This window comes from Eriocheir sinensis, chromosome 54, assembly GCF_024679095.1.
Source record: "Eriocheir sinensis breed Jianghai 21 chromosome 54, ASM2467909v1, whole genome shotgun sequence".
In the NCBI taxonomy this organism is placed as follows: Eukaryota; Metazoa; Arthropoda; class Malacostraca; order Decapoda; family Varunidae; genus Eriocheir; species Eriocheir sinensis.
The window spans coordinates 8,219,313-8,241,015 of record NC_066562.1 but is presented as its reverse complement, the minus strand read 5'-3'; the positions used below and the strand labels follow the sequence as shown (position 1 = coordinate 8,241,015).

Genomic DNA, 21,703 nt, shown 5'->3' with positions numbered 1-21,703 from the left:
CGCCTTGTATTCTTGCTCCCCCTCGAGGCTGCCGAGAGGACAACAACAACAACAACAACAACAACAGCAGCGGAAGGAAAAACAAGCAGATGAGGAGGTCCAGGTATTGGTGTTGGACCTGGTGATGAGGTGGTGATGAAGCAGGTAGGTAGAGGAGACACCTGTCGGCATGGTGAGTGGTGGTGGTGGTGGTGGTGGTGGTGTAGTCTTGAAAATGGTATGGTGGTGGTGGTAGTGGTGATGGTTTGAACTTGAAGGCATGGTGGTGGTGGTAGTGGTGTAGGTTATGAGATTAGTCTGGTGGTGGTGAATGTATGGTTGAAGATTGGGCTGGTTGTGGTGGTGGTGGTGGTGGGTTGAAGTTGTAAGAATGATGAGTGGTATTGGAGGTGAAGTCTGGAAATGTTGGTGATGTAGATGGTTTTGAAATAAGTCTGGTGGTAATGATAATAGTGGTTTGAAGGTGACGGATTGGTGGGTGGTAGTGGTGGAGGTGAAGCCTGGAAATGAGGTGGTGTAGATGGTTTGGAATTAGTCTGGCGGTGACGATGGGATGGTTGAAGTTGGTAATGGTGGTGGTTGTAGTGTGGTAGTGTTGGTTAACCAGCAGTGGGGATCATGTTTCTCAATGGTCCCTCCAAGCGAGAAAAATGAGAAAAAATCACCCCTCACACAAACCATTTCATAATATATAGCAAAGCATTTGTGATCAGATTATGTATCATCTATTTTGGGGGGTTTATATCATGGCACAAATCTGGCCCGTCGCTGCTACACGGTAAAGCCACAAATTTGGCCCGTCGCTGCTACACGGTAAAGCCACAAATTTGGCCCGTCGCTGCTACACGGTAAAGCCACAAATTTGGCCTGTCACTGCCATCGGGTTAAAATGATGGTTGGTTAGTCTGGGCGCACACTGAACCCACTCTTCATTTTTTCTTCTTGGTCTTCTTTTCCTTCTTCCATTCCTCATCACCAGCTACAACACACATTGCATCTGAATCCCTGGTACCTTGAAGCACAGAACTTTCTCTTAAAATATGTATGGAATGACAATCCTCACATTTCCTCACCTAATGCACAGAACATTATTTACTCTATGGAATGACATGGTTTAAATTTCCCTATGAAGGATGCTGGAGAATGTTTACGTCTTTATGCAGTCTACCTTGTCTCCGGACCTTTGTGAGTGCCCCTTTAGCCTCCTCAACTCAGGATTGTCTTAGAGAAAGGACCCCGGTGAGTAGGGTGAATTTTGGGGAGCGTGACATGTGCCCACATACCCAGTGTTGCCAATCACAGAGTCTCACAGAGCTGAACTGTCTACTTTATTCCTCCTAGTTCAACCAATGCGTGAGCTAGTCGGTGATCTGATGGTGTTCCCGGTGATTACGTGCAGAGCCTTCCAAGGGTTCACGCCGGGCCTAGTTCCACGGCCAGGCACCACTCCTGCACCTCAAAACTAAAAAGAGGGCCAAGGGCACCCTCCCCCTTCAGGATACAAGGGCCCCAGAGGCTGCTATTCACAGGAAGGTAGGGCCCCTGAAAGAATAGAATCCCTAACCATGATAAAGGTACCTGAAAATCTTGCCTACACATCACCGTGGCCTTGTGCTGTATTGGCACTGAACACCCATTTGTTCACTTTCCTCGGTGTTCTGGCAGCATCAGCAACACGTTGGCACTAAGGGATATTCACTCACAGCTGGTATATATAAAGATTTATTAGCATTATTATTAGTAAAATATAGATTCATGTAACAGTTCAGATAAAGTTAGCTCATCAGCTGAAGAAAACACAGACGAGTTCTTTTTCTTGATCAGATAATATCAATTCCAAGAGTCCATAACAGCAGTAAAGATTAATTTAACAAACAAACACATGTGATGCAGTGAAGACACGACAAGTGCTCACAATCAACAAGAGGAATGTCAACATCATGAATAACAACACTTTGCACTCCTTGGCGTGCCACGCCTTCATAAGCTCTGTAAGGACAGCACCAGTGACATTACTGTTGTGCTGGCGGGAGGGTGCCGCCCTGCCCTAGCTCACCCTGCTGACCTGTTCACTGTCATCATGCACTGACGCACCAATGAAACTTAATGCCAAACGTTTTATCCTGACAACACCGTGCAGCGTCCAAGTGAATATCAACACCAAAAAGGCTTCCCACACTGCAAAGGTGTGACTAGTTTTGAAGTCCTGGCCCCTGAGGTGTTACAATAGTTTACAAGTGTCCAAACTCTTGTTGTGAACATAAAGTTTTAAAAAAAAATTGTGCATAAGTGTATTTTAATTGAACATTTTAAAATGAAGCAAGCACAGCCAGCTTCTTGGTACACACAGCTGTTGCCACCAGTGTCACCAGTCCTCTGCTGCTACAAGAGAGGAAATGCACAGAAGCTCCGGCAACAGCTGTGTACAAAGCGAAATGGACTGTCAGTTCAGTTATCAATGGTTGGCGTCATGGCCAAACAAAGCTTTGGACCTGACTGTGGAATTATCTTAAGTCATATTTTCAAAGATCTGGGAGAGCCAGGACCTCAAAATTAGTCAGATATCTACGCCCTTGAACCTTGTGTGTGTGGTGGACCGGTGGTGCATGCAGAATAGCATAAGAAAGTTATCATAGAGGAAGTGTCACAACCTGAGGCTATCGAGGGGCTCCACACAGCCTTGTGTTGATTCAGACTGAACCACAACACACACATTTTCCACAGACAGGAAGTTTCCCTCCTTCACTCATTGAACAAAGTGTTGAGCCCAAGGCTGTATGGCAGCACTGCAGTGCTCCAAGAAGATCTAGAGGAGGATGAATATTGGTGTGCAGCACACTGATAAGTCTTGCCTGAAGTACCTAATATGCTCAGTATACATTTGAGCTGAGGCCTACACAAGGAGGCCTGGCTGGTGGAACGGCTTTGGGAAAGAGGAAAACATTTAGTTGGGCAATGTAACCAATGGACTGAACAGGAGGAGGAGCAAGCAGTGAAGGTGAAGAGTGGCAGCCGTAACGGACCTAAACAAACATCTTATAAAATAATTCCCATTCACCAAGCCTCCTTAAGGAAGATAAACTACATTCTTTGAAACACATAAGCAGTAAATCATTGTTCCACTCATAAGCAGAGAAAGCATAATAGTAGTTTGTGAAGAGGGAGAATGAGTCATATAGGACGGCAGGACAGGGTAGAGAGACAACTGTTGGTACAGAGGATGGAGAGGACAGAGCAAGGGACAGAGAGGTGGAGGGAGAGAAGGGTGTAATAATTATGATGAGCGCTTGAACGAGGAGAAAGGGAGGCTCATCCAAATAAGTAAGGGAAAATGAGAATGGAGGAGAGTAAAGAAAAGTCCAAAGTAGGCAACAAGACTTCAGAACAATATAGATAGAATGACAAATAGAATATAGACAGGGAAACAGAAAAGGTATAGAAAGACAAATAGAAGGTAGACAGAAAAAGATACTGTGAAAAGATAATGGATAATATATGAGAAGTTGGGTGTTAATAGCCTTAAACAGTAATTACTCCTGGCTCATCCCTCCACCTATCACCTCACTCCACCTCCACGCAAGGCATCCCTCAAGGCTCACGTCAGGCCCTTCTTTTCCTCCTTGGGGGCTCAAATGACGGAGCGTGTGGGGGTGGGTGGCGGCCGGGCAGAGGCGGGAAAGTGCATGTCGGCGAGGGCGGGGGTGAAGCGAAGGCGACCGGCGATAATGTTGAAGGTGTCTGGGGTGTACGGGGCGCCCTTCAGCCCTGCCCCGATGTCCTGTAGGAGCTCTGCCACACCCTCCTCCTCCTTCACCACGTCCTCCTCCATCCTCACCTCCTCCACGAGTCCATGATAGGCCTGAAATGTTAAGTCGAGTAAGGAATTTAAAAGGTCATGGCAGGCTTGAAAAACTGATATTGGGAAGGAGAAAATGAAGGGCGTGACAGCGAAAGGAGTGGAGTGATGGAGTGGGTGAAGCATGGTGCGCTCAGATGGTTTGGACACGTGTTGAAAATTGGGGAGAATGAACTTGTGAAGAGAGTGTATGAGGGAAGGATTGAGGGAGGGGGTGTCAGGGGAAGACCGCCTGTGAAGTGGATCAATAGGGTGAATGAGTATTGGAGTGAGAGAGTTGGAAGTAGCAGGATTGAGTGTGCTGAGAGGGTCTTGAAGGACAGAAAGAAAGGAGAGGAAAGAATGGTGTTTGGAGAAGGATGGCAAGCAGGATAAAAACAGAAATATCCTTAAGCAACTAGAATTAGGAAAGGAAGAAAAGTAATATTGTTCAGAGAGAAGCCAGACAGGTATGGGAAAGATTACGATACAGAGTGACCAAAGGAAGAGGGAAAGAATGGTATTAAGAGAAGGATGGCAAGCAGGATAACTGAAATATCCTTAAGCAACTAGAATTAGGAAAGGAAGAAAAGTAATATTGTTCAGAGAAGCCAGACAGGTATGGGAAATATTAAGATACAGTGACCAAAAGAAGAGGGAAAGAATGGTATTAAGAGAAGGATGGCAAGCAGGATAACTGAAATATCCTTAAGCAACTAGAATTAGGAAAGGAAGAAAAGTAATATTGTTCAGAGAGAAGCCAGACAGGTATGGGAAATATTAAGATACAGAGTGACCAAAGGAAGGGTCTTACCTGCACAGTGACGGCCAGGGAGGTGTTTGAGGCATGGGGGAGCAGGCCTTGGGGGATGGGCAAACGGCGGGTGATGGTGCAACGCGGGGTCTGTCCCTCAAGCCACCGGGAGGAACGCAGGACGGCCTCAAGTTCCGCCAGGCCTGGAAAACAACGCACTCTTAGGCCCGCATTCTTAACCCCTTGGCTGTGGATTTCCTACAAGAAGACATCACCAAGCTACAGGAGTGGAACAAAAATGGCTGCTACAATTCCTACACCTTGGGAGGGGATATCCAGCACACCAATACCACATGGGAAACACTCCACTATCCACCACAGAGGCAGAGAAAGACCTGGGAGTACATGTTACCAGGCTACCAGTGAAGGTCAAATCCATACCAATCGCAGCGGACAGGTTAAACATTTTGGGACGCGCACACACACACACACACACACACACATTTGGTAAGGTTTTCGTCGAGGTTATTGTGGGTGTTTCCATGGGTAGTTTTATGAGTATAGTTTTTCCATTCTTAAGCCCATATTTTCAAGCATTTTGGGGCTTATACACACACACACACACACACACACACACACACACACACACACACACACACACACACACACACACACACACATTTGGTAAGGCTTTGGTAGAGGTTATCGTGAGTATTTCCATGGGTAGTTTTATGAGCCTAGTGATAGTTTAACAAGGCTTCTCTCTGCACCATGAATGTGAAAATATAATAAAAAATACGGAAACACAAAGACGAAGAAAAAAGAAGAAAAAGAAAGGCGAAAAGAGAAACACACACACACACACACACACACACACACACACACACACACACACCTCTGCCTGGATACAAGCATTCATACATAAGGATCCTTGATGGTTGTCCTTGCAATACATCCCAGTCAGGTTTAGCATGCACCCTGTCCCACCACCCTCCATCGTGTATTCTTGGCTCATTGTCTTAACATCTCACTACCCAAGACATGTGCTGAGTGGAAGTCGTCTTTGCAGCAATATCAGCATCACTCGTAGCTAGTCTTGGTTGGTCTTATAGTCTTACAACAACTATTTTCAGAGCCCAAAAAGGAGATTAGGTCGGTTACTGAGTGTTTTTTGAGGTTCATCGTACAGAGGAAGAGTCATACCACCGCCAGGGTCATAAAAGTACCCTTGGAAATGCCCACAATTCCTGCGAAAACCTTGTTAAATATGTGTTTCTTTAGGTTCATGGTACAGAAGAAGAGTCAAACCACCGCCAGGGTCATAAAAGTACCCTTGGAAATGCCCACAATTCCTGCGAAAACCTTGTTAAATATGTGTTTCTTTAGGTTCATGGTACAGAAGAAGAGTCAAACCACCGCCAGGGTCATAAAAGTACCCTTGGAAATGCCCACAATTCCTGCAAAAACCTTGTTAAATATGTGTTTCTTTAGGTTCATGGTACAGAAGAAGGGTCAAACTACCACCAGGGTCATAAAATTACCCTTGGAAGTGCCCACAACTCCTGCGAAAACCTTGTCGAATATGTGTTTTTGGGTGCAGAATGTTTATATATCCTTTGTCCTCTACCACCCAAGATATATATGTTAACCTGTCCGCTGCGATTGGCACGGATTTGGCCTTCTTTGCTCATCATCATCACATCCACACACACAACTCACACCTCATACGACACTCACTCCTCAACATGCACCCCACTACTCACTCACCAGGGAACCACTCATCGCTGGGGTTGACGAGGGTGAAGCCGTTGGCCAGGTGATGATCTTGGCCCAGGAACGCCTTGCCCACGCTGGTCAGGACTTGTTCCACGTTGATGTTCGGCTGGAGCTCGCTGAGGTTCATCACGTGGGCCGGGACGCTCGCTGTGGCCTTGCTCTTGATGCTCTGAGGGGGAAGCGGCGAGTTAGGGGTGGGAGGAAGGGTAGAAAGGTATAGGGAGGGGAGGGAGGGGGGGGGGGATTCAGTTATCGCCAAGTGCCCTAGACTGCTCACATGCTGTCCTGGTGAACTCCTAACAACCCAGACTCTAACAGGTGACCTCCTATCAACCCAGACTCTAACAGGTGACCTCCTATCAACCCAGACTCTAACAGGTGACCTCCTATCAACCCAGACTCTAATGGGTGACCTCCTATCAACCCGGATTCTAGCGAAACTCTGAAGAGGATCAAGTGGAGCTCTAGGGGGCAATATGAGCCAAGGAAGAATGGCGTCATTATAAAAAGTTGCCTGTGACACCATTGAGCTGGGGCTGACCACTAGACCCCATCATGAAAGTTTACTGGAGCAATGGGCCAAAAATAGAAAAAGGAGGGAGAGGGGTGGCAGGGTAGGCTGTGGGGAGGGAAGAGGGTATGATGATAGGGTAGGAGGAGGAATAGGAGTGATCTTGCAGTGGGAAGAGGGAATGCCGTACAAGAAGGGTCTCAGAGTAATAAGAACATAAGAACGAAGGAGTCTGCAAGATGGAGCAGCGATTATGGGGCCTTGAGCTGCCTCCATTGTATAAAAAAAAAAAAAAAAAAAAAAAAAAAAAAAGAGGCCGGCAGGCATGTACAAGGCAGCTCCTGTGAATCTAGCCCCACCTAATATCACTGTCCATGAATTTATCTAATCTATTTTTGAATGTGACAATTGTATTGGCACTCACCACATGACTGCTCAGCCTGTTCCACTCATCCACCACTCTGTTAGTAAACCAATTTTTGCCTATGTCCCTGCTGAATCTGAATTTATCCAGTTTAAACCCATTACTACGTGCCCTACCCGGTTCTCATGTCAACACCCTCCACTCTTCCTTCTAAATAGTCTTATGAACAAGGAGCCACAACAGGAATAAATAGCATGTGGAGGCCTCCTTGAGGGTGTGCCAAGGAGCCCCCACCCCCCAGGGAGAGAGAGTGAGAGAGAGAGAGAGAATGCAAGTCAAGGCTGTGTGAGTGCATATTAAGAACAGATAAACAGATAACATGAGACAATATACTGAATGTCATCAATATTTACAGACAAAGTCCAAAGTTCTGAGAGATAGAGGGAGAGAGAGAGAGAGAGAGAGAACTGGTCCTTGTTAGTTTCATATAATCAGGTCCTGACCCACTAAATGAAGTATGTACTTATCAGAACTGAGTCATAACTTGAGTTGGTTAATCAGTCACCACCACCTCCCTTTATGACCTCACCTTGTCCCCGTTGAGAGAGAGCCTGAGTTGCTGCCTGTCCGTGTTCACCAGCAGCGTGCAGTGGTGGTAGGCAGTCGTGCGGCCCAGCTTGGCGGCAGAACCAGACACCTGCAGAAGGGAGAGAACTGAGTAATGATAGACTCCTGCAGAAGGGAGAGAACTGAGTAATGATAGACTCCTGCAGAAGGGAGAGAACTGAGTAATGATAGACTCCTGCAGAAGGGAGAGAATTGAGTAATGATCGACTCCTGCAGAAGGGAGAGAATTGAGTAATGATCGACTCCTGCAGAAGGGAGAGAATTGAGTAATGATCGACTCCTGCAGAAGGGAGAGAACTGAGTAATGATAGACTCCTGCAGAAGGGAGAGGCTGTATAGCAATGGTAGACTCCAGAAGAAGGGGAACTGTAATGATTTCTTTCTTTGTTTGTTTTTACAGTAAAGGAAACAACTCGATGGCAAAAAAAGGAAAACAATGATGAAAAAAAGTTAAGAGGAATAGCCAAAAGAGACGTAGTGATTAATGAGATCGGGAAAATTAAAAAGTTCATAATAATAACAAGGACTGATAGACTGCTGTACAATTAGATAGGTACAAGATGACAAGTAGAAAAAGGGGAAAAAGATATGATAGAGAGGATGATAAGATAGAATGATAGAATGGTAAGGTATAAACAAGAGATGAAAAAATAGATGTGGTACACACAAATAAAAGATAAGAAATTTTGAATGAAAGCAGCAAAGTTAGTAACAAGAGCAAGAGGGAGAAATTAAACTTGATACTTGTAGAGAAAAAGAACAGGAAGAACAAGAACAAAATCAGAAGGAGGAAAACATCAAGAAAAAGAACGAGAGGAAGAACAAAATCATGAACTGGAAAACAAGAACGATATTGAAAACTAAATAAAAAAGTAAAAAAATAAAAATAAAGAAGAATATAAACCTAAAATTAACCTTACAGCACAATTTTAACATCAAGAAATAGAACGAGAGGAAGAAAATAAGAACAGGAAAACAAGAACAATATTAAAGGCAAACTAAAACAAAAAAGAAGATGAAGAATTATATAAAACCAAACCTTACACACACAGCACTATTTTAACGTCAAGAAATATAACGAGAGAGATGATAAAGAACAAAAAACTAGAAAAAGATGAATTATATAAAACAAAACCTTACACACACAACATAATTTTAACATCATGAAATATAACGAGAGAGGAAGAAGATGATCAAGAACAAAAAACAAGAAAAAAGATGAATTATATAAAACAAAACCTTATACACGCAACACTATATTTTAAGATGAGCAAAGTCCTTCATCTCCCACGGCTACAGTTCTAAATCTGCATCACCATCAAACTATTTCTACCTCATCTTCATCCGCCCTCATCTTCACACCTTTTCCTCTATGATTTAAATTCCTTTGCGTCATCACACAAGCAAGTAGATGAGCAACTGCTACCCTCGTTAAGCCGTAAATAATAGAGTAATAATAATAAATAGCTCTAATTTAGGTTATTGAGGAAAAACTGATATTGAAATTAAGGTAAATGTCAGATGTGGATAACCTTGATGCTGCCAACACAAACAGGAAGAGGAGGAGGAAAAAGAAGAAGAGGAGGAGGAGGAGGAGGAAAAAGAAGAAGAGGAGGAGGAAGAAGAAGAAAGTGTGTCAAGCAGGCCAAGAAGCAAATATTAATAAGATAGTAGAGAGTGAAAACAAAGGGGATGGAAGACAGGAAGTGAAGACAAAAGAAAGGATGGAAGAAAAGGGTAATGAGAAAGAGGAGAGAAACACATAATAAAGGAAGAGAGACAAAGGAAGTAAAGAAAGAAGGAAGGAAGAAAAAAGACAATGAAAGAAAAAAAGGGAAAGAAAGAGGAAGAATTAGACATTCAACAGAGAAAGTAAGAAATGAAAGAAGAAAAAAGCAAATAGAAAAGAGAAAGCAAAAGAAAAAATTAGATAACAAAGAAAGTAAGGAATGAAAGAAGGAAGAAAATAACAAAAAGAAAAGGAAATGAGAATGAAAAACCAAGAGATATAAATAAAAACCTTAAAATGAAAGAAAAAAAAAACATGAAAAACAAGAGACAAATCAATACAGAAAACCCTAAAAATAACCAAGGGAAAGACAACAATACTTATAATCTAATCTAACACAACATCCATAAGAGCAGCACACACATGACCCTCTTCAGCCTTATCAATTAACTGGGAGGACTTTGACACAAGAACCCGATATCATAACATTGCATTACCTCACCCAAAACAACAATAGTGGATGCCTCAACAAGTACAGATAACCAGGTGGTGTTGGTGGTGGTTGGGGTAGACTAAACTAAGGAATGGATGGACGAGATATTAAAGAAAGAAAATAATGGGGGAAGAAAAAAATGTTAGAGATATGAAAGAGTACCTAACTAAAAAGGAAGGAACATTAGTGGATGCCTGAACACGTACAGATAAACAGGTGGTGTTGGTGGTGGTTGGGGTAGACTAAATTAAGGTATGGATGAACGAGAAATTACAGAAAGAAAACAATGGGGAGGAAAGAAATGTTAGAGATATGAAAGAGTAATTAAAAAAGGGAACTGAGGGAAAGGAAATAGATAGTGTTGATGGTGGTTGAGGTAGACTGAACTGAAGAAAGGAAGGACGAGATATTAAAGAAAGAAAACAATGAGGGAAAAAAAGAAATGTAAGCGATATGAAAGAGTACAAAGAAGAAACTGAGGGAAAGAAAAAAAGCACTGGAGCTGTTGGTGATTGTGACAGACTAATTAAGCAAGAGAAAGGAGGGAAAGGACAGCGAAGACTAATGGAAAAAAAGGAAAAATAATGAAGAATAGTCAGAGGGAGACAAGAAAAGGGAACAAAAGGAATCTGAGAGACCGTAACAGTGACCAACCACCCTTGAGTAACCTGCCATCAGACCTATTAAAACCACCTCACCTTATGATCGTGGTCCACAATGATGTCGTCCCGAGGGTTGGGGTGAGCCTGGATCCCAAAGTCGTGGTTCAACGCCCGGCAGATGACCTCCAAGTTGCTGTGCCGGTTGTACCTAAGAAAAAAAAGGAGAGAAAGGGATGAAGAAGCTTGAATACTGATGATGTCCGCTACTAGGCCGGTCGTATTTGTCGCTAAGGTGGTCGTATGTGCACGTCGTAATGATATTGGTGGTCGTATCTTGAGTTACTATGGTGGTCGTATGTGCAAGTCGTAATGATATTGGTGGTCGTATCTTGAGTTACTATGGTGGTCGTATGTGGAAGTAGTAGGCCTAATAATATTGGTGGTCGTATCTTAAGTTACTATGGTGGTCGTATGTGCAAGTCGTAATGATATTGATGATCGTATCTTGAGTTACTATGGTGGTCGTATGCACAAGTCGTAATAATTTTGGTGGTCGTATCTTGAGTTACTATGGTGGTCGTATATGCAAGTAGTAATAATATTGGTGGTCGTATCTTGAGTTGCGGTGGTCGTATATGCAAGTAGTAATAATAGTGGTAGTCGTACAGTATCTTGAGTTCCTATGGTGGTCGTATATGCGAGTCGTAATAATATTGGTGGTCGTATCTTGAGTTACGGTGGTCGTATATGCAAGTAGTAATAATAGTGGTAGTCGTACAGTATCTTGAGTTACTACGGTGGTCGTATATGCGAGTCGTAATAATATTGGTGGTCGTATCTTGAGTTACTACGGTGGTCGTATATGCAAGTAGTATCTAGGAAAATGAGAGAAAGGGATGACAAGACCCGAATAACGATAATGTTTGTTGCTATGCCGGTTGTGGGTGCAAAGAGAAAAAGAAGAAAATAAGAAATGATAGACAGAGAACTTGAACCTAAACTTGATGGGGGAGAGAAAGACATATTGAAGGTGTGGTAAACTGATAATTAGCACTTTTTGGGGGTAAGGTAAAGTAAAGGAAGGTTAGGTAAAGCAAGGTAAGGTTTGGTTAAGTTAGGTAAGTTTAGGTAAGGTAAGGTCTGTACTAATAGAAGACAACGAACGAGAAAAGGAAAAAAAAGATTAAAAACAGGAAGAACAAGTAAAAAAAAAGTGAAACACAGCAATATAATTAGAAAAAAGAGAAAGAGGAAGAAAAAAAATACTATTCATTGCTCTCCTAGTTGTATATACCAAGAGAAGTATATCATAACAGTAACATTTTTTTAACGTATCAACAAAAATGAGAGAAAGGGATAAACAGGCCTGAATTCTGAAATGTGTTACTATGCCCGGTATATTTATCCCTATGGTGGTCGTATATGCAAGGAGAAGTAATAATAGTAATAGTTTTCAAAGTTACTATGGAGGGCGTATCCAGGAAAATCAAAGACAGGGATGAATAAGCTTGCATACTAATAATCTTCGTTACTAGGGCAGTCGTATATATCTAGAAAGACAGAAGAGTGAATGAACCTCGTGGACATATCAACAAGCGCAAGAATAAACTGAAGTAATAATATGCAAGTTACTATGGCACCCGCAGTTATAGAGAGAGAAAGCAATGCATAAACTCAAATAAATTAACCTCTTGTATACTGAAAACAGGCCCTTATTTATCACCCTCGGCAGATAGTATTCTCTCCACGCCTGACCAATCCCCAGAGCCGGCTACAGGGACCCAAAAATAATACACCGGCTAGTTCACCATGAGGAAGAGGAGGAGGAGGAACACAAAGGAAGAACAAAGGAAGAACAAACAACAGTTGACTCGATGGTTCTTACGAGGCTGTTTGTGACAAGCTACACTAACTAATCAAAGGTGGAAGAAATGGAGACAGGAAGAGGGAGAGGGAAAAGAACATCAACTAATTTTATCAATATACCTAAACAGTTTTCATGTAGTATGCTGGGAGGAAGAGGAAGAACAAGAGGAGGAGGAGGAGGAGGAGGAGGAGGAAGAGGAGAAAGAGCAGGAAGGGATAAAGAATGGAGGACGAGGTTGTGAATGGAGGAGAAAGAGGAGAGAGAAGAATAAGAAAACACATTATTTATATACCTGTCAGAGTTTGTTGTCTAGGAAAGGGTGAAGGATTAAGAGGAAGAGAAAGAGAGTGGAGAAGGAAGTGTTGGTAGGGAAGAGAAAGACATGAAAGATAGTGGGAGGGAGAGGAGGTGGAGGGGAGAGAGAGGAGGAGGAGAAAAACAATGAGGGAGTAAGTAAATAAAGATAAGGAGATTGTGAAGGTAAGAAAGAGGAGAGATAATGAGAGGAGGAGGAGGAGGAGGCGAAGAAAAAGATGGAGAGATTAGGAGGGTCAGGAGGCGAGACAGTAGAGAAAGAAGGAGATTGAAGAGAGATAGGAGAGAAAAAGACATAGCATAGGAGGAGGAGGAGGTGAAGAAAGAGAAGATGAGAGAAAGAGACAGTCGAAAAAGGAGATGAAAGAAGATAGAATAAAGAAGAGGGTGAAGAATGACATTACACAAGGGGGAGGAAGAGAAGATGAGAGAGAAGAGATAGTCGAGAAAGGAGATGAAAGAAGAGAGAATAAAGAGGAGGTTGAAGAATAACATTACACAAGATAGAAGAGATGAATAAGTAAAAAAAGGATAAGATTATGTAAGTGAATGAGTGTAATACAAGAAACAGAAACATTGAAAAAGCGAGAAAAAAAGACACCACGTACTCGCATAGGCCTACCCCCAAGAGACTTTACCCAGGCCTTGTTTGACTTCCCCAGCGAAACGGTCCTAATGATCCCCATGGAGGGTCTTTCAGGGGGGGCCACCACCTGGTCACGTGTCTGAGCTCACGTGTGGAAGTGATCACGTGGCAACCCTCTGGGGCCCCCACTCTCACTAGCCTCCCTCCTCCCCTCTTCCACCTCCTCTCTCCTCTTTGGCAGCCCCCTAGCAACACACTCTCGCTCCACCCACATCATCCTCCACATCCTCCTCTCTCGTTTGCTATTCTGCTGAGTCCTTTCTTCATCTCCTCCTCCTCTTCTCATGGTTCTTGTTTTGAGTTTCTGCTTATTGTGGAAGATTTAAACTGTTTACTTGAAGATGAAAATTAACATACACACAGTTTGCCCTACTTTCTCTCTCTCTCTCTCTCTCTCTCTCTCTCTCTCTCTCTCTCTCTCTCTCTCTCTTGAAAATTCTAACATAATTCTAAGTTAGAGTTCCACGTCATCATTTTCTTTCCTCCTTTCTTCTTAATTCTTGTTATAATGTAGTTCCTTCCTCCTCTACTTGATCTTAGTTCTTCTCCTTTATTCTTGTTCTTCCCTTTTCTCTTTACCCTAATTTTCCTTTCCTTTCTCTTCTAACCTAATTCTTCTTCCCTCAATTCTATCCTATTATTGTTCCTTCCTAGTTTCCTCCTCTTCTTTTCTATCCTATTTCTTATTCTTTCCACTTCGCTTTTTCCTTACTTCCTATTCCTTCCTCTTCTATGCTAATTCTTGTTTTAACTCTCAGTGTTTATTGGGTGGATTAAAATAGCTTACAAACATGGCAATTGGCACAAAGAAAGGAGAGGAAAAAAGAGTAGAGATCATTGACCCCTGAGGCATAAGGGAGAGAGGCCCCAGTAACCTACACCTACATGCCCCCCTTCCTCCCTCCCTCCCTTCCTTCCTTTCTCTCTCAGGTGGAACAAACAGGTTGCTCAGTGTACGAAAATTATGGCCCCTCTCATCTCTACCTCCTACCCATTCATTGTAGTAGTAGTAGTAGTAGTAGTAGTAGCTGTTGTAATCTGACTGTAGTGGAAGAAGCACTAATACAAGTAACATTAATACAAACAGAAGTAGTAGTAGTAGTAGTAATAGTAGTTGTAGTAGTAGATATAATAGGCATAATATAAATACTTAACATACATTACATATTACAAACAGCCAAATGGGTTAGATAAGACAGGCAGGAAGGAAGGAAGGAAGGCAAAGAGGGAAAAAAATATTACTATTATGAACATTATTCCTATCATTATAAGTAAGAGCATAGGATAAGTATGTGTCATCTTTACCTTTCCCTCGTAGGTAATGAAGAAGGTACAGTTGAGGTTTGTCATTATCATTATTATTATTATTGCCATTATTATCAAGGGTACAGAGATTATGTCATCCTTACCTCTCCCTCGTAGTGAAGAAGGTGCAGTTCAGGTTCCCGTGGTCATGGTACACGGCACCCCCTCCACTGCCCCTCCTGGCCACCGGGACCCCAGCACTCTCCAGGTAGGGCAGGTTGGCCTCCACCTGGGGGTTCTGGTGACGCCCTATGACCACGCAGGGGGAGTTACGCCACAGGAGGAGGACGTTACGCCTCTCAAAGGACCAGTTCTTATATAGCCAGTCCTCGAGGGCAAGGTTCGCAAAGACATCACTGGACTGGGAGATGAAGACAGTCCGCTGGGGTGCCTTGCTGGAGGCTTTCTTGGGCTTGGAGGAGGCTGACGTGCTGGCCCAGGCTTGAGGAATGGCACCTCTCCCCAGGGCCTCCTTAGCCACGGCCCCGGCCACGCCTCCACGGGCCAAGACCTCGCTGGTGACCTTCCTCAGGGACATCATGGCTATGGCTTTATGGGATTTGCTTCACGCACTTGCCGGGAATCAAACACTGAACTTCCTCTCTCAAGACAAAGTTATGAGTCTAGGTTAGGATTCCACGGGGTAGGAAGAAAGTGGAAGACTGTTTCGCCCGGTTAAAGTTAAAGAAAGTCAGTTGGTGGTTTTAGAAGCAGCGCAGAAGACCCCGTTCGAGCCCCCCTGAAGAGTAAGATGATCGTGCAGGTCCTGGGTGCAGTGGAGCCACCTATAGGTCTGGTGCACAGCCACAAGACCGTCCCTTCGAAGCCGAGTCTCGTAGGTGGAATCCCTTGTCACCATTTGATGCGATCTAAGGTCTACTCTTGAAGCAATCCTGAGGGCCACTGTCACCACCGCCACACCTCTTGACGACTCCCTTGGCACTCTTTAACCTCTTTTTTTGTCCTTATGGGGATCCTATTTTTGGGCTGGGAACGTTTCCAGAGCCGGGGCAATGTACGGTGCACGTGTGAAGGGAGTGGATCAAGACTTGCAAGATGCTGGTCACTGCTCAATGGTCTCTAACGCCATCATCAGCTGAGTCCTTGTTGCCGGGGTCCTGGAAAACATATCGTACTGCTCACTTATTAGTTCAGACTCACTAAACTCACTTATTAAACTACTTATGTGACTCTTTGATAACTATAATGTATTAGTGTATCATTTATTATAACTTAGAATACAGATATATTGTTATAAAAGGTCTTTGTGTCCTTGTTGCCGGGGATCTGGAAAACATATCGTACTCCTCATTTATTAGTTCAGACTCCCCTAAATCGCTTATCAAACCTTCTATGCAACTCTCTGATGGCTAAAATGTATTGGTGTATCATTTATTATAGCCCAGAATACTGAGATATCGTTATAAAAGGTATTTGTGGTCACGTGTCACGCAGCTGATTGCCCCGAGGTGCCGAAGATGATATCACGTTCTCCTTTTTGCTGCTACCTTGAGCAACCATGGGAATATCCTAAATAGATACTTTTCAAAATAAACTATACTGAATAAACTTTATGTAGAGCATGAGGACATCCTTCTGTAACGCTGATAAGGTTAAAATGTAGCCACAGGTAAAATTGGAGTCATCAAGGTGTGTAACATCCAACCGGTGAGGACAGGTGGGAAGGGTGACTCATATATATCCTTATAGTTACATGGAATTACTCTTTTGCCAGCTTCATATACTCAAGACAACCATTTACTACATCATTTCAGTCTATATTACTTTGATTAGACAAACGCATATCACGGCCGTATCTATCAATGGGGTTTTGAGAAGGGTTAGTAATATTTAAAAGGGTAACAATATATCTATGGGGCCGATTTTTAGATATCAAAGACAAGTATTTACAATGTCCTTGCTTTAAAACAGGTGGATATATCACGGCAATATCTATAAATGGGGAGGGTGGCTTTTAATTTCAGATATTCAAGGCCATATGTATATTCAGTCTGTAGTTTTGAATACGTAGTTATCAAAATCGTATCCATGGGTCTATATAATGGGTTTTGGGGAATGGTTATATAGTTTAATTATAGCCTGGATGATGTTGGCAGGATTACTTATAATAATTAGTCCTTGAACAACCCAAGCAAGCTAATCCACAAGTTTTGATATGATTGGTTGATAAGTTTATTGTTGATTTTCCATAATCCTCGTCAAAGCCCCTTCCACCCTTAGATATGGCCTTATTCATTATATCATTGCTTTCAAATGTCACCAGGATCACTTACACTTAATAATTAGTACTTGAACACATTTTTTTTTAGCTGGTAAACGTACGAGGGGGAATTAAGTTAGTCCCCGTCAAAGCCCCTTCCACTCCTTAAATATGGCCTTATCCACTATATCATTGCTTTCAAATGTTACCAGGATCACTTACACTTAATAATTAGTACTTGAACACATTTTTTTAGCTGGTAAACGTGAGGGGGAAGTTAATATCCCCGTCAAAGCCCCTTCCACCCTAAGATATGGCCTTATTCACTATATCATTGCTTTCAAATGTCACCAGGATCACTTACACTTAATAATTAGTACTTGAACACATTTTTTTAGCTGATAAACGTACGAGGGGGAAGTTATATAGTCCCCGTCAAAGCCCCTTCCACTCCTTAAATATGGCCTTATTCACTATATAATTGCTTTCAAATGTCACCAGGATCACTTACACTTAATAATTAGTACTTGAACACATTTTTTTTAGCTGGTAAACGTACGAGGGGGAATTAAGTTAGTCCCCGTTAAAGCCCCTTCCACTCCTTAAATATGGCCTTATCCACTATGTCATAGGCTTTCAAATACTCAAGTCTACCCTTTATTTAACTATCTGATGTCTGTTACTTCGTGTGCCTTATGGATCACACTATAGAGGTGGTTTAAATTGCATCTATTTCTGGCACACCATTACACAATTTCCCCGTAAAGCACATCTCTATATAAGTACTGTATCGCTATAACTAGTAATACAATACAGAATACAATAGAAATAACCTAGCATTTGTATTCTCGACTCTTGCAGTACATAATTACTCAATATTATGCTCTAGAGAATTAATAAAAAACGAGAAAACCCCAAAACCGAGATTGTACAAGCCCGTGTTGACTCAATCAGCTGGACTAAGATGGCGGCCGCAGCAAGACCCGGCTTTGTTGGTAATTACGACCTTATTACCGGCTTGGGAGGCTTCATGACCTTAATAATATAATCTAAGTTAACTGTTCAGTGTGCTTGGGAGGTTAGATATGGGGGGGAAGCAGCTTTGAGGGTATGGGGAGGGGCTAGTCCGGTGGGTGTAATTCTGGATATTTTTTTCGTCTTTCTTTTTTTGGGTCATTTTAAGGTCATTGTGTTCTAAGGTTCCATGACCTTACTAATATCTTCTAAGTTACCTATTCAGTGTGTCTGGGAGGTTAAATATGGGAGGGAAACAGTGTATAGGGTGCGGGGAGGGGGTCAGTCCGGTGGGTGTAATTCTAGATATTTCCTCGTCTTTGATTTTTTTGGGTCTATTTTAGGTCATTGTGTTTTGAGGCTGCATGACCTTAGCAATACCTTCTAAGTTAACTAATCAGTGTGTCTAGGAGGTCAAATGTGGGAGGGAAGTACTGTATGGGCTATGGGAGGGGTCAGTCTGTCCCTTATTTTTTCATTTTTCACTTTCTTGGGCCACTTTTAGTTTATTAATGTTTCTGAGGCTCATCAATGATTCAAGTTGCATTAAGTGTAGACTAACATTATTTTTTAGGTATAAGGCAAGTGTACTATGCCACATTTGAGCTCTATGTGGTTACCTAACGGAGCCTCAACATTAGTAATTATATAGAATCACACCCATTTTATTTTTCCCCCTTGAGCTGCCTCCTGTGCTGGAAGAAAAAATAACATAAACAATCTCTCCACTTCCAGGTCAGCTCACCAATGCCGTGAAGCGCTATGTCTTCCGTGCATCCGGATTCAACCAAGTGGGTGAGTATGGCAACGACAAGACAAGATTCAGGTCAACATGACTATTCACAGTGTACTGATAATGTCGAGGCTCCATGCTTACAGTGCTGAGCCATGAATTTAAAACTATAAAGGGCTAAATATTGTGGAGAGGGATATTGTATACTTCTAACTATAAATTACTCTTATTTGTAGGTAACACATAGTTGAATCATAATGTGCAGCTCGTCAGTAAACTTGTGTCTATCTATTTGTCAGGAATGGTTGGTAATACTGTAATATCTTGAGGTCAATAAATCAGTCTATCTATCTGTCTATTTGCCATTAATTTTTGGTCTAACTAAAAAAAAATGTCATAGATTTTTATCAGTTATTCATATTTACAATCTGTAATTTGTAATCTGTATTCTTGTTTACAATCTGTGTAGTTGAACAGTAATGTGAGGTCAACAAACCAAGCTATCTACTATCTATCTAGCTATCTCTTCGTCTATCTGTGTCTACCAACTGGTCTATACCATGATGATTGCCTTTTTGAGTCTGTAATTTGTAATTGATTCTAATTTGCAATCTGTGCAGTTGAAATGTGAGGTCAACAGGTCTATTTAAGTATCAATCTATCTATCTATGTGGACCAACAGGTCTGTCCCACAATGACTGCCTGTTTGAGTCTAATTTGTAATCAACTTTAATTTGCAATCTGTAGTTGAAATGCTATGAGGTCAACAAATCTATCTATGTATCAATCTATCTATCTATGTGTGCCAACAGGCTTGTACCACGATGACTGCCTGTTTGAGTCTGCCGAGGTGAAGGAGGCGCTCCGAAGGGTCCCTGCGCCTATCCTCAACGACCGCACCTTCAGGATGCAGCGCGCCCTCCACCTCTCCCTCACCAAGAAGATCCTGCCCAAGGAGGAATGGATATCCTATGAGGAGGTGAATAGCAGGGCATCCTATCACATCTCATCTTTGACTCTTTCACCAGTTTTTCCTCACTTTTTTCTCCTTACTGTAGTCTGCACTTAATGTAATCTTCCCTCTTACTCTCTCCCTCTTCCTTATCTTTTCTTTCAGTTATTACTCTTATTGATCTTACCTAATTTCCATTTTTCTCCTCATAAGAGCTAACTATATCATTTTTCCACAGATCCAGTTTTCTAATTAATTTTACAACCTATATATATGCTTTCTCCTGTCTGCGGTTACATTTATCTGTGGTCAAACTCTCCTCTTTAATCATGAACCCTTCTTTGGATAGTAACCTTATTTTATTATAGTTATTATTATAAGACAAATCTTAACCTTAAAGTCACTTATGAGTTAGGCATAGATGGTCAAAGGGAAGGAAGATACAGAAAATTCCACCTTTAATGCTTTGTTTCTCCTACCTCAGGACAGGGAAAAGGGCCGTTACTTGCAGCCTTTCTTGGATGAGGTGCTGAGGGAGAAGAAGGAGAAGGAGGAATGGAACAAGAAGTAAAGCCCTCAATATCACCATCGATAAATCTCCTCCCATTATTATTGTCCTCCTACTCCTACCCATGTTTCTTTTTTCTCCTCAGCCTTCTTTCTGGTTTGAAATAATTTATTGAGACTGTATCTCCTCTTTTTTCCTCTTACGACCAAATAATCTTATTTTTTTCCAGATTTTTTCTTAATTTACTCTTTGCTTTTCTCTAAACTTTAATCTCCTTTACCTTGATTAATTCTTCCCTTTGCTCAAGAAGAATTACTTATCTCATTTGATTTCATCTATCCTGTTCTTACTAATTTACTCTACCTCTCTTCCTCCCTACCAGTTCTTTCAATCTTCTTCCCTATCTTTTTCTAGATCATTTTCATCTTCCTTCTCTTCCTCTTCTTTCTGGAGGTCTGGGAGGCACTGTACAGTTCTGTATGTTAGTGAGGTGAAGGCTGGCATGGGTGGGGCTCCACTACATGTTAGCTTCAAAAGTTTGTACTATATTGATCCTGAGAGTAAGCCTGCGGACGTGTGAATACTACAAATAAACTGGTGAAGTGAAGCCACTGGTGTTTAAGTTACATTCTGTTGTACTACTGTGTGTGTGTGGAGGGGTACCTTAGGGGTCATCTAAGAAAATACAGATTAAGCATATTTTTATCAAGATCGAGATGGGCCAGGGGTCTATGGGTGAGTGAAGTGACGCGCCCACGGGAGTATGCTTCTCATTAGTTAAGCGTATGGGCTTGTCTTCTATTTCTAGTGTTTTATGGGGCTAGTTAGGCTGTGGGACCACGGCCTTGTTCAGTGCTTGGGGTCCGGCATACACAACCGCTTCCACCTCTCATGTCAACTATTTCCAAAGGCCAAAAAGGACTTCAATGGGGTACTCATGAGTGATCTTGATCTTGATCTTGATGTCACAGGTGGCTCGGGATTTCTCCCCAGCCAGGCCTTTATATCGGCAGCTCCTGTGAAAAGAAAACAAAACATGCGGGAAGTCAATGTTCTCGGGGCAAGATATCATTCCCTACATCTTTCACGCCACATGCCCTCCAAGAACTCTTTCACTGCCTCAATCACTCGTCCACTCGTCTCTCCACTGAGCCCCAGCAGCAGCACCATCCACTCCCTTCCAGTCCTCCCGTTTACATCACGTCCCATCTCGCTCAAAAACACATGCATCATCTTCGTTCTCTCCCTGTCATACTTCTTGCATTCCAGCACTACATGCTGCACAGTCTAAATCCACACCCCTGTCACACATCTGGCATACTTTGCTGCGGGACTCAGACCATCTATAGTTCCTTGCATTCACATCCAGACACTGCGCTCTAGCACGGAAAAGAAGATCACCTCCCAGGCTTCCCTCATACCACACCTCACACTTTGGGGCCTCTTTCTCC

General features: G+C 42.5%; 2 protein-coding genes across 2 annotated transcripts; one reads left to right on the top strand and one right to left on the bottom strand.

Annotated features, from left to right (window-relative positions):
• Window positions 1-1,709: 1,709 nt before the first annotated feature.
• Window positions 1,710-15,916, bottom strand: LOC126983709 (lipoyltransferase 1, mitochondrial-like). Its single transcript, XM_050836762.1, has 6 exons — window positions 14,929-15,916; window positions 10,788-10,899; window positions 7,830-7,937; window positions 6,357-6,534; window positions 4,650-4,792; window positions 1,710-3,859 (listed from the first exon to the last, which is right to left on the bottom strand). Exons 1-6 carry the CDS (start codon window positions 15,363-15,365, stop codon window positions 3,629-3,631), a joined length of 1,209 nt encoding a protein of 402 aa, XP_050692719.1. The 5' UTR covers window positions 15,366-15,916; the 3' UTR covers window positions 1,710-3,628.
• Window positions 15,917-17,933: 2,017 nt separating this feature from the next.
• LOC126983715 (cytochrome b-c1 complex subunit 7-like) lies at window positions 17,934-20,859 on the top strand. Its single transcript, XM_050836771.1, has 4 exons — window positions 17,934-18,040; window positions 18,795-18,854; window positions 19,605-19,771; window positions 20,229-20,859. The coding sequence occupies exons 1-4, from the start codon at window positions 18,010-18,012 to the stop codon at window positions 20,313-20,315; spliced, it is 345 nt and encodes a 114-aa protein (XP_050692728.1). The 5' UTR covers window positions 17,934-18,009; the 3' UTR covers window positions 20,316-20,859.
• The last annotated feature ends 844 nt before the right edge of the window (window positions 20,860-21,703 follow it).